This window comes from Xiphophorus hellerii, chromosome 12, assembly GCF_003331165.1.
Source record: "Xiphophorus hellerii strain 12219 chromosome 12, Xiphophorus_hellerii-4.1, whole genome shotgun sequence".
Classification (NCBI taxonomy): Eukaryota; Metazoa; Chordata; class Actinopteri; order Cyprinodontiformes; family Poeciliidae; genus Xiphophorus; species Xiphophorus hellerii.
In genome coordinates, this window is record NC_045683.1 from 10,032,832 (window position 1) to 10,045,293 (window position 12,462).

Consider the following 12,462-nt stretch of genomic DNA (forward strand, 5'->3'; position numbering starts at 1 on the left):
AGGGACTCAGAGTAGAGCCGCTGCTCCTTCACATCGAGAGGAGCCAGTTGAGGTGGCTCGGGCATCTGGTCAGGATGCCTCCTGGACGCCTCCCTGGTGAGGTGTTCCGGGCACATCCCACCGGGAGGAGGCCCCGGGGAAGACCCAGGACAAGCTGGAGGGACTATGTCTCTCGGCTGGCCTGGGAACGCCTCGGGATTCCCCCGGAAGAGCTAGAAGAAGTGGCCGGGGAGAGGGAAGTCTGGGCCTCCCTCCTGAAGCTGCTACCCCCGCGACCCGACCTCGGATAAGCGGAAGAAGATGGATGGATGGATGGATGGTGTAGATGCAAACTACTTTTTTTTTTTATCACGTATTAAGATAATTAGTGGTCTGATAAATTCTAAATGTTTCTAGAAAATATGGGAGATTGAGAAAAAGCATTCAATCTTGAAAATGCTCCATAACTTTCTCCATTACAAACATTTAAACTTTTACATTTACCATGTTTTTCAATGTTTGATGAAAATTCTGCATCTATTTCTGCATTTAAAAAACATTTATGATGATCAAGTGATATGGCATTGAATAAGCTGATGTTTTGTGTATATCTTATGTTTATTTGAAAAATGTCTGTTGCAGTCTCTTGAGTTGAATAGCTAATTTTCTCTTTAGGAAGCAGATAAAAGTGTATACTTCTCTCTGTTCCCTTTTCACTTCGTTGTTGAACTATTCATGTGTACTGAGTGAATAAAATGAAAACATAAAATGTTTTAAATCACAAATTAACATGTCTAAAAAACTTTCAAATCTTGAATTTTCAACCAAATAAGCTGTAAGTGAAAATAAAGTCTGAAGTTCTTTCTTCAGATTTTTCCTGCAATTTAAAGTGTAAGAATTTACTTCTTTATTGAGCAATTTTAATGACTTACAAAGAAAAGATATGTTTAAGACTACGAAACTACTTTTTCCAACATGAGTTGGGAGATGCATAATGATGAGGTGAGTCATCAAAGTAAGTGCTTTTACTAATAAGCTGAATGAGTAAAGGTTTAATAGCTGAACATTATTTTTGACAGATTTATATTCGAGCTTGCACTTAAAACATGTTTCTTACTATAAAATTACTTCACGCAGCCTCTTAAAGTTGTTGCAACAAAATGAAAAAATTCTGTGGTTAAAGAGCCGCAGCACATACTGTAGTTCAGTGCTTCCCATTTCTGCAGCAACATAATCACAGTTAATTAGTGGTATTGGGCACTTATGACTGATTAGATAGTCACCCTTTCAGCTTCCTGAGTCACATCTTCATCAGCTGCTCTGTTCATTACATCAATGTTGGCGGGGAAAAAGGGGAAAACTTGAGTTAAAATCTCCATTCTTTTTATTTTTAATCCACAGGAAGAGGCTTTCTCTCTCTCTCAAACATACACATATGAAGCTGGGGTTAGAGTATCTCTGACACAAGGATAAATTAACAACAGATATATTTCAGAAAACAAAACACATTTTATAACTCGTCACATAAACACATCATTCTTGAATAAATAAATAAATAAATAAATAGATAGATAGATACAAGTGATTATTTTAGGGGCACATGTCCATGCACATCCTGCTTCTCTGAACAGTCTTAATATTTTCAAACTACAATAAATCTTCTATCAATAAAAACAAAACCATGATCTTCTGCATTCAGGCTTTCCATGTGTGTGTGGCTCACAGCAGGAGACGGACAGAGTTGACGTGGAGATGATACAGGAAGTCTGCATATGACGCTCCTCCGTTGGGACTTTTGTCTTCCACCAGGTGGCGCTGCAGCGCCTCCTCGCAGGTGTCGCCTTGTTTCACCACCACAAGCTGAAAAAAGGACAGTTATTAAAGCGCTAAACAAAATGTTTCTTGAATCAACTTTCAGTTTAAATTACTTAGTCTGGTGAGGATTAGTTGCTTACACTGCACATCATAAAAAAATCATTTATTACAAAAACAGTTACACATACTTTACATAATATTAGAAATATAACAAATGGTTTCATAAATGCACAATTTTAACACTTTACTTAATTAAATAATTAAGGTACATTAGAAACATAACACATTTTCACTATCATAACACTACATAATAAAATAATTAAGCAAGGCTCTTTTAAAAGCTCTAGCATCTGTCACATTTCCATGTTTTCATTCCTTTAAGTGTAACAGTCTTTTGTCCAGCACCTGTAAAAGAACCTTTTAAAGTATTAAAATTGTGTAAAATTAGTTTAACGTACATCACAATACTGACTAGTAAACCAAAGTGTTTTCTACCTCACCTTGCGGGCATAGGGAACGTCGGAGTTGAGCGAGCTGATGAGTGACCGGACTCTGATGGACAGACAGTTTTCCAGAGCTGGAAGGTTGGTCTGATTAAAGAAACGGGAGGAGAAAAGAGGCAGAAAACACAAACCTGGAGGACGTTAGATTATTGCCTTATTCAACATCAAGGCTCTTAAAGGATGCCAAACGTTGTACAAACTATGCCGTCACTACAATGTTCTGAAGGAAACATATTTTCTCTAAGTGGTTTAATCTTTACGCAGATCAAGCATGAGTGTTTGATCTTGTCTTCTATAGGCTCTTTTTTGAACAGTTTGGATTACTGTTAGTGTTATTATTATTTTTGTTTTTACTTTTTATTGCGTGTTCAATATAAATAAATAAATCAGTGTTTTCGCCCACCTCGCCTGAAGGCAGCGAAGAGAAGCAGCTGGCGTTGAAGAGCTCAACAAGCGTCCCCGCAGGGACCTGAGTGCCAACCCAGAGCAGCACAGTGAAGGGGGCGTGAACCAGGTACAGACCACTGGAGTCCAGGTTGGAACTCGTGCACCGTAGCGCCCCCTCTGGGTCTGGAGGACTGGAGCTGTCAACTGAAGGCAGCTGCAGAAAAAAAAACTAAATTTGATGGTTGCCTTACTGTCTTGCAGCAGATAAATGGAAATGTCTCCCAAGATGCAACATTTTAATCCACACAAACTTTGGGTTGAATATCTTATTTAATGTATGCTGTGTCAAGAATAACTCTGTTGTGTTGGTGACCAACCAGAGGCAGCAGCAGGGGGTAGAAGTGTCGGACGGTGCTGCGGGTGTCGAGGCCCAGCACCCGACAGCGCTGCTGCAGCCGCTGGTGGACGGAGCTCCTCAGACCCGGCAGCAGAACCTCACTCTTCCTCAGGCCGTTGACGTAAACTGGAAGAGCTCGCAGGAACTGAGGAAGCACCAGCTGCAGGATGAACACGACACAATAAGGTTAAAATACAATAAAAACAAAGCAGAAGTTGCTTTTTTTGGTTGCAATTAAACATCTGGAAGGCTTTAAAACAATTTATACTGAAGTAAAATTAGAAAATACTAAATACAGTCGTGTTTGTGTGCAACTGTTACCTCACCTGGCCAGCAGACACTGAAGACGAGCAGCAGTGTTTGCGGTAAGACGCCAGAGCTTCTGTTACATCTGTCTGCAGTTCCTTCCTCAGCTCCTGCAGAGGGCGCTCTAACACTGCACAGTACACTTGATAGACACACAAAGGAAAGTAGAATTAATAAAACAAAGTAACCACAGAAATGTTTAATTGCTCTTAGATTACCAAGTTTGTCATTTTGGTGATAAAGTCAATCGAATTGGTTAAATATGTTACATTGTTATTCTTCACTGAAGTATTAAAGAAACATATTTTCAGAGTTAAAGTTTCTAAAATCGATTAGAGACTTTTTTTTAAGGGTCACGTAGCTTTTGAGGTTCTCAACAAATAATATTTGACAGAACCAAAAGCAAAAATGGCTCTATGGGTCAAAGGTTGCTGACCTCTGAACTTTACCAACTATAGCCCTGTAATGGTAATTCAGCATATTGTAAAAAATAAAAAAGAATCAATATTACAACCTGCACTCAGAGGAGGATACTAATTAACAAGAATTTCACTAAAGATGCAATTGTTGGTCTTGTTGACTGTATTGGTTATATCGCAGGTATATCTGTAAAAAATACAATAAAAATGTTGATGGGGAAAAAAAAGATGCCATTGTTTCTATGGAAAGAAGCCTTTCTCTATAACTTAAAGACAAACTATAAATATGTAGGACTTAATAAAGTTTATTAAATTTATTTAAACCATTAATACTAAGTTGGAAAATGTTCAAGTCTCAGACTTTTTTTTTTTCAAATTGAGAAATCACAATGAATCATCCTGCTGCAAAGAGTGAAAGCTATTATAACTACTATATATTTCAGTGACACACAGGTTATATTTCATACTCTTCTTGCAGTAGAAAGTGAGAAGGGTTTCAGCCTGGTAGTTCCTGAAAGTGTCCTGTAGGTGGCGTGAGCATCTCAGTGTCAAAGTCTGAACTCTGGTCCTTCTCTCTCCCGTCTGGGAAGTGTAAGACAGGACAACCTAGTGCATGAGACGAAAAAGCATAAAATTATTACAAAATGCTTCATGTTAAGTTAAACTTACATTGTAATAAAGACCTGGAAGACATAATGTTACAAAATGTAATTTATTTCCATAAATGCTTTAATTTAGCATGCAATCAATTGATCTACTGGAAAAGGAGCAATGCATCCAATGTCGACTTTGGCAGAGATTGAAGATGTTGACCAAATTAGTCAACATGCTAGTCATGCCAGTAGATGCTAACAGCAGTTTAAAATGTCTCCAATGTAGACATTTTTTCAGTCTTTGTTTTAAAAAGCATAAAATCTTGTTTTCAGCTATTGATCCCTCCTCCTAATATAAATAATCAGTAACAACTTCCAAAAAGGAGCCTTTATAATGAAGAAAAATCATAAAAAGCCAAAACAGGCGATGTGTTTGACGCGTCTTCACCCATTTCTCTAACTCGCCTGAACGGCTGCCCCTCTCGTCTCATCCAAAGCTTTGCTGTGGGTCAGCTCCACAGCCAGAGTTGTCCTGCAATTGAGTGTTGCCATGGCGATGTGTCCAGGGTTCGAACCAGGGACAAACAGCCCATAGCAACCAGACACACGCAAATCTGGCAACACAAACACAAAAAGTCAAATCACACATTTTATAAAGAAAAGTGATGGAATGAAAACATCAAAATCTTCTTTCACCTTTGCTGACGAATATCCGGAGCTCAGCCTTGTAGGCCGTTTCCGTCTCAACAATCCGCTTCAGATCCGTGCTGAAACGCTCTCTGTCCAGTTCACCCTGGGATGGAAATGTTACAAAAGTTCAAATGAAACAATGAACTTGAGGAACTTGAGAGGAATTCTGAGTAGAACATATGTACAGACAAAATGCTTTGTTTTTATCTTAAATACAAATTTTGTTTTTGCTTAATTACTGCTCTGATTATGTTTCTCATATCAGCAAATTACTTTTTCTGAATCTGTATACTCTAGTTAATGATTAATTGATTAGTAAATTAGTTGATAATTATTTCAATAATCAATTAATCACAATTAATATTTTCAGTCTAAGTGAGAAAAGTACAATCTGAAATTTTTCATCACAATGTACAGCAGTATGAAGACTGTGTGTTAAAACGTATGTCACTTTCAAAAGCTATATAAATCAACGATTATATCAATCTAAGTATATACATACATGTACTGTACATCTTTTTATAAAGCATATCATAGTTTTTCAAGATAATAATTCACACATCAGTGGCATTGTGCAATGATGTCTGAATGTTTGCATGTAAAAAGCACCACATAAGTTGAGTCCATTTACCAAAAACAAATTTAACAATGGTTTGAAGGTCAGCAAAATTCTCAGCAGAATTTCTTAAATATCAAACTTTTCATTAAAAAAGACCAAAGTTCCACAGTGGACGGAGCTACTGGTGTACCTGGAGGTAGCTGTAGGTGTGCAGAGCTCCACCAGTTAGAAATGGAATGTGGCCCGGCCAAGCCCCGCCCACATCCTGCTGGGACAGAACAAACATGTGGACGCCGCATCCCTGGATGATGCACTCTTTAGCCAATGAGATGGCTTTTTCTGATGGCTGGAAGATGGACTATAGAAAACAAACATGGGAGAGAATAAATGTTTAATGAATTGAATGTATCTCACTAATGGATAGACTGTTATAGTTAGATTTACCTTTGGTTTGTTGGTCCCAAAGAACCCTGAGGAAGAGTTTGTGTGTCCCGTCTCAATCAGGGCGGCTGTGTGGAAGATAAGCAGCTTCCCTGGACACTTCAGGCCCTACATGTTTTATAAAAGAATCTCAGTTTTTGCAAATCTCGCATTTAGGAAGAAAATAGCGGAGAGAGTAAACAATATGTTTATTGATTGATTACCTGCAATACAGCCAGGCCTGCTTTAACAGGAAGCTCAATGGAAAGTCCACTGGAGTCACTGCACTCAGCCCCAAACTGAGGAATGAGCTGCAACACACTGCAGACAAAAGAAATGACCACAATTGTTTCTGATTCTGGAAGAGATATGGGTGTATTTATAAACCATTTGTGCTCCATCGTTCTTACTTAATGATGGAGCACATTTCAGCCTATAATGGGACATCTTAAACCTCCCATTAGGGCTGAAATAACAGCAATGAGCTTATTACAGAAATAATGGGGACCTATTTTAGTAATAGATTAATCATTAAGTGGAGTATACACACTCAAAAAAGGCCACTTGCAGGAAAAGCAACATTTTCAGAGCAGTAATTAAGTCAAAACTGTGCAAAAAATACATACACTTTGCAGTCAAATAAAAAAAACTACTTTGTCTGTAAAAAAGTTCTACCAAGTGCCATACACACTTTCTTTGTCTAAACACAATATGCAAAAAAGAAACAAACAAATCTCTAAAAATGTTCTTGCTGATTTTTCTTGTAAACAAAATAAGCAAGTGAAATTAGCAACTGGATCAAATTCTGTAAAATATCCCTGATTAAGTACTGTTTGCTATCCAACTATTAATCGATTACTAAACTAATTGTGAACTACAGCTCTACTTTCCATATAACAAAGGAACAGGGCAGATTAAATGCCCAGAAAAATTACAATTAAAGAGCTACATCGGGAACTCTACAAGCAGAATTTTGAATCCTCTGAATGATGTGCAAAGATTCATCAGATCAAAATCAAAAAACAAGAACATTACTGTCAGAACAGCTGATATGTTTCCTTACCTGTCTATACTTTCTATGCAGTCTTTGAGGGACACCAGAAGCCCCTCCCTCACAGGAAGCTGCATGTCTTCCGTCTCAGCGATGACCAGCATGTGAGGACGGGAAAGGTCAGGACTGAGGTCGTACAGGTGGATCCTGCTGTCATACGTCATCAAACCCACACGGAGATCTGACGAAGAGTCTCCTGCCTCTCTACAAACCCCCCCCCCAAAAAAACAACAAAAAACAACGATCAAACCTGATGTTTCCAAACTGGCTCAAAAACTACAGATAATGTAAAAGTATTTATATCCTTTGAGTTTTTTCTCAGTTTGTCAAGTTACAATAAACTACAATGTATTTTAACAGGAACTTTATGTGACCAACAGAAAATAATGAATATTTCTCTAAGAAATGTGCTTACCTGACCAGTGAAGTGAGCAATGTGTGTATTTGCTGAGCGACAAATTCTAAGTGTCCTCCTCTCAGTGCAGAGGCAGAAACATCTATGGCTAGAAGAAGAGCAGCAGCTTCACCCTGAAGTGAAAGAAACAAGTTTTCAACTCACATTTCCTTCTAGAAAATCACTTACATAAAAGATCTTATGAAAGTACATATGCATTAAAAAAGAACTTACTGAAGAGCAGGTTCAGAAGGGAAAATGCAAATAAAGAAAATCTGCAGAATGGGAAGTTTACCTTTTCTGAGTTCAGTGTTTCATACGACCCCATGCTGAGTTCGGGCCTCTTGTCTTTGTCAACCCGGACCCCCTTCGCTCCTTTGGTGGGCTGGTACTGCTGCCACGGCACTGAGACCCAAAAGAGCAGAGTAAATAAAAAGAAAACAACTGTTTAGATAAATTAAATAAACTGAATTACTTTAATATAAGCATGGGCATTTATTGTACCATTTATTCTTTATCGATTATCGTAAAAACAAAAATTCCTATGAGAATTTTGATTTATCGTTGCAATGATAAATTGAAGTTATTAATGGCAAATTTAAAAAAAAAAAAAAAAAACAAAACGGACAATATGATTGGAAATGTTATTTTTGCTATTTTCTCCTATATTTGATAATATAATTGATATTGAAGCGTTTTCAAGGATTTCAAGCACCCTTTTTTCAGTACTGGACAAAGTATCAGATGTTTCTGTTTTTATCTCTAAAACAAACTGATTTTAAATTCTACCTTCATTGAGTTTCCCACAGAAGGGGCAGTAAAACCTCTGCCCACAGTCCTGCCAGCCCATCGCTGGGCACATGGAGGCGCCGCACCAACGACAGCCCACGACACAATCCGTATGTTCGCATAGAGGGATCGGCTTCTGATGGAAAAAAATATTTTAATTTAATCAACACAACTGTAGCAACACACACGTGTCTTCAACTGGAAAATTCTTTAACAACAAAGATGATTATTTATCTCACATTAATAAGAATAAAACTGACCAGGCATTCATTTTGATTGAAGAAGGGAGTAACAAGCGCCCCTAGTGGCAGTCGGCTGAGCAGCGCCGTCTGACCGTCACAGGGGACGCAGTAAGTAATAGAGCGGATGGCCAAAGGGCTTACGTTACCTGCAGCAATCAGATTAAATTACTGATGCAAAGTTTCATGTGTCTACAGCTACATGACTGAATTAAATCCATGACGGAGAACATCTGAGACAAAAACCTTCACCTCTGTCCTCTATGACACAGGAAGTGGTCGCCAGAGGAGGCAGGCGAGAAAAATGCTCCGAGATGAAAACTTTTCCGTCCCACTCCGCTCTGTCCTCTGCCATCACCTTTACCTTCACAGAGACAGAGAGGTCTGTCAGCTTCCCTTTAAACATTTCACTATATTCAAATGTAATGATAAAGAATTGATTATTCATGGTCAACCAGCTGTTATTGCAAATATGTTACAAGGAATACGATTAGGCAAATAATGGATGTTTTACTTTTCAAAAGCTGAGAAGCTGAATGTGAACACATTTAAAAATGAAAACAATGTGAGGAAAAGTCGCTTTTAGAGCTGAGAATTTGAGAGAAATTAAAGAACTGAGATAAGCAAACTTACAACGCTTGGTAAGAGTTCAGGATTCAGGCCATAACGAGACTCAGAGTTGGGAGACTGCAGAGAAAACAAATACTTTAATGAACTTACATTGATTTTTATCTTCCAGCCTTACATTCAATCAATTCACATACAAAAAACACTTTTGACAGTCGAGCAAATTTCAACTTTGAGGAGTATAAAGCCTTTATATCTTCGCCTTGAGCTCATATATATTTTTAATCAAAAATTTGGCAACACAAAATGGTTTTTGAAGTGATAGATGGTTTTCAATTAAAATGTATTGACAGACCCTGCAATTAACTCAATTAAATATAATAATCGAGTTCCATCTTAAGTTTTATTTCATTATACAAAAAATCTCGAGAGTATTTTCTTCATCTTTTGTTTACTTATATGACTTAAATCTTTAGGTATTGCAGTAATTCATATTAAATATCCATATGTACAAATATGTTAGAAAAACCCAGGGTTCCATTTTGTTTTACATGACTTTGTAAGCTACCATTTATGACGTTTAATGTTCATTCAACAACCTGTGGTGTCAAATTATGATCCAGTGGAGATGCAGTGGGCACAAAGTCATTTATGCTCCCTGAAAAAATACAAATAAAAACTTCGGTTGGAGAAGTCATTTTAATTGTAATTAATTTTGAACATTTTATTCTGATTCCTATGATGTTATTTATGACCAAACCCACGCAGTGCTCACCTTTAGAGAACGCTGCAAAGCTCCACAGAGGCTGCTGCTGGATGGGAGCGCTGGGTGAGGTCAGCATGTCATTAAATCCAACAAAAGATCCAGAGTTTCCCCCGTCGGATGCAAGATGTTGATTATGGTTTAACTGAGGTTCAACACACGAAAAGCTAACAGGAAGAGGATGTTGAGCTGGTGGCTGATTCAGAAGACTTCGATATGTATGTTGAGAATATGATGAGGGATCTACTGCTTGGTAAGCGTTAGGAGGGGAATAATGTTGCATTGGCTGCGCCGCTTCATTATATGGAAGAGAGCATGGTGGTTTGTTCCTTTCTTGGATAGTAGGAGATAAACCATCAGGAATGCTCTGATCAACTTTACAAACATACTGCATGCTGGGATGAGAGTTGCTCCTAGTAGAAAAGGCAGCAACATCACTCTTAGAGTAAACGCCAGATGCCTGCAGGTGGTTGTAGCTCAGGTTTTGGCTGGGTTCACAGCCCAGGCTGAGTTGCTGGAGGTCGGAGAGAGGATTGCAGAGAGGTCCTGCAGGCGCATCAGAGGACCAGCCGTTCTGGACCACCCACGGCGGACAGGGAGGGTGGCTCTGATTACGGGACGGGGCGTCCATCATCCCCCATAAAAATCAGAAATCAGAATTTTTCTCATTGGAGGCAGGACCTGATGAGACAACAAACCATGACAGAGAACATTTAATATTTAAAATATATTCTGTTTGTTCTCTGTAAAGTTTTTTTATGCATCATATGGGGGCACATTTAGGGTTTCTTCTTTTTGACTAGACTTTTCAGTTTTATTTCAGTTTTCTTCAGGGTTCGTACACTTTTCCCACAGTAAAATTCAAGCACTTTTCAAGTATTTTCAAGGTAAGTTTTCAAACTTTCTTAGCACCGCACTTTGTAGATTAAAACAATACAAATGAACCAAAGAAGACAGCTTCAATTAGCTTTTTTATGACATCATTTATTACTGTTCTTAATAATGCATTGTGTTGTGATAGTAGTCTACATAGAGGAGACAAAGTAAACAAAAATCTAACATAATTTCATGTTTTGAAAGTCTCTCACACACCCTTTGTGTAAATATTTGATTTTCCTAATCAAATTAATTTTTCTGACTGCTTCTGGCAACATGTAAAGTTCGGCAGAGTTAATATTATGGTTTTTGGTTCTTTTCCCCATTAGTTTAAATGAAAAAACATGTAATGCTAAGGAAACTCTTTGGATATGGACATTTCATTTCCAAAAGGTCAGTGCACCAGAGCCCTGACCTCAACCTAATAGAGAATATTTGGGATTAGTTAAAAAAGAGACTGTGGCCCAACATTAGTGTCTGACCTCACAAATGCTTTATAGTAGAAATGGTCATAAATGCACTTCTTAACCTTTAGAAAAAGCCTTACCAAAATAATCGAAGCAGTATCTGCATAGAATAAAATATCAGTGTGTATGTAAAGGCAAGTAGGCCAATACTTGTTGCTTTATAGTGTTTATAGGCATTTTTGAGAATGAATAACCTATTATAACCCCATGTCTACCAACCTAGTAAACATTTAAAATGCAAAAATAACTATGTTATATAGTGACAACTTTGGCCACATCTTAAGCTATGCTATCACTGTAAAAATAAAACTAAAGTGGGCTTATTTCTATGGTTTTATTACTGCTACTTAGTTGTGCTAGCTAGCTACAGAGACTCTCCAATGACAGAGAGGTTTCTGTCGTAAATGAGGTCCTGAGATAGAGGCTCTACACACACATTAACTCCAAATTAGACAGACAATCAAATAAAAATCTTCAGCTAGAAATATGTAGGATGTGTGAACAGATAGAGGAGTCAGTACCCTTTGACATCAACGGAAACAGGAGAGTCCGTCTGCCTCGGTGCTCGTTAACATTACGAATGTCGGTGTCTTCATTTTCACCTGAGCTCCAACGGATCTCAAACACCTGGCCTTATATTGTATGAAAATATAAATCTAATTAAGATAAAAAACAATCTCATCGTTTTGGACCAGACACTACCCAGCCTCGTCTAGAAATCGCAACGTTAGCATCACGGAAAGTAAGAATCAATACAGCGCGCTTCCGGTTGTCCTTTCAAAATAAATGAATCCATAAGTAAAAATGTAAAGCAAGTGCTGCTGACTAGATGAGGTAATGTGTACATTTTAACAAAATTTCGGAAGAAACCATATTTACACCTCTTGATAAACTAATTTTAAAGAGAAAAAATAACTTATTCAATGCTACATTTAGCTTTTTTTAAAGGTATAAATTCCTTATATTTACCTTACATATGGATGACCTTGGGTTAAGAAGACAAACAAAAAATGTACCCTATATGATTCAAAGATTCTCTTTGTGGAATCTATAAATCCAACAAAATTATAAATGGATAGATTTTTATCTAAAAGTAACTGATAACAGTTCACAACTGGGCCTTTTAATGTGGCATTTTTCCTAATTATACAACTAAATCAACACAGAAATGGTTTATCAATTACAAACCAAAATTTCTTACATGGCTGTTTAATACCATAAAAAATAAACCCTACATAAAAATAAACT

The 12,462-nt window shown here is 37.6% G+C and overlaps 1 protein-coding gene across 3 annotated transcripts; it reads right to left on the reverse strand.

The window, feature by feature from the left end:
* Window positions 1-1,345: 1,345 nt before the first annotated feature.
* LOC116730405 (protein transport protein Sec24C) lies at window positions 1,346-12,206 on the reverse strand. Of its 3 annotated transcripts, none has more exons than XM_032579600.1 (21): window positions 11,736-12,206; window positions 9,884-10,552; window positions 9,708-9,766; window positions 9,175-9,228; window positions 8,794-8,905; window positions 8,563-8,690; window positions 8,303-8,435; window positions 7,809-7,918; window positions 7,535-7,647; window positions 7,132-7,338; window positions 6,293-6,389; window positions 6,093-6,197; window positions 5,839-6,006; window positions 5,096-5,192; window positions 4,865-5,013; window positions 4,274-4,412; window positions 3,408-3,529; window positions 3,062-3,241; window positions 2,701-2,898; window positions 2,295-2,384; window positions 1,346-1,839 (listed from the first exon to the last, which is right to left on the reverse strand). In XM_032579600.1, exons 2-21 carry the CDS (start codon window positions 10,503-10,505, stop codon window positions 1,699-1,701), a joined length of 3,024 nt encoding a protein of 1,007 aa, XP_032435491.1. In that variant the 5' UTR covers window positions 10,506-10,552; window positions 11,736-12,206; the 3' UTR covers window positions 1,346-1,698. The 3 variants fall into 3 exon arrangements, with proteins under 3 accessions (XP_032435491.1, XP_032435492.1, XP_032435490.1); XM_032579601.1 differs by having other exon boundaries at window positions 7,132-7,323; window positions 8,303-8,438; XM_032579599.1 differs by having other exon boundaries at window positions 8,303-8,438.
* Window positions 12,207-12,462: the final 256 nt, after the last annotated feature.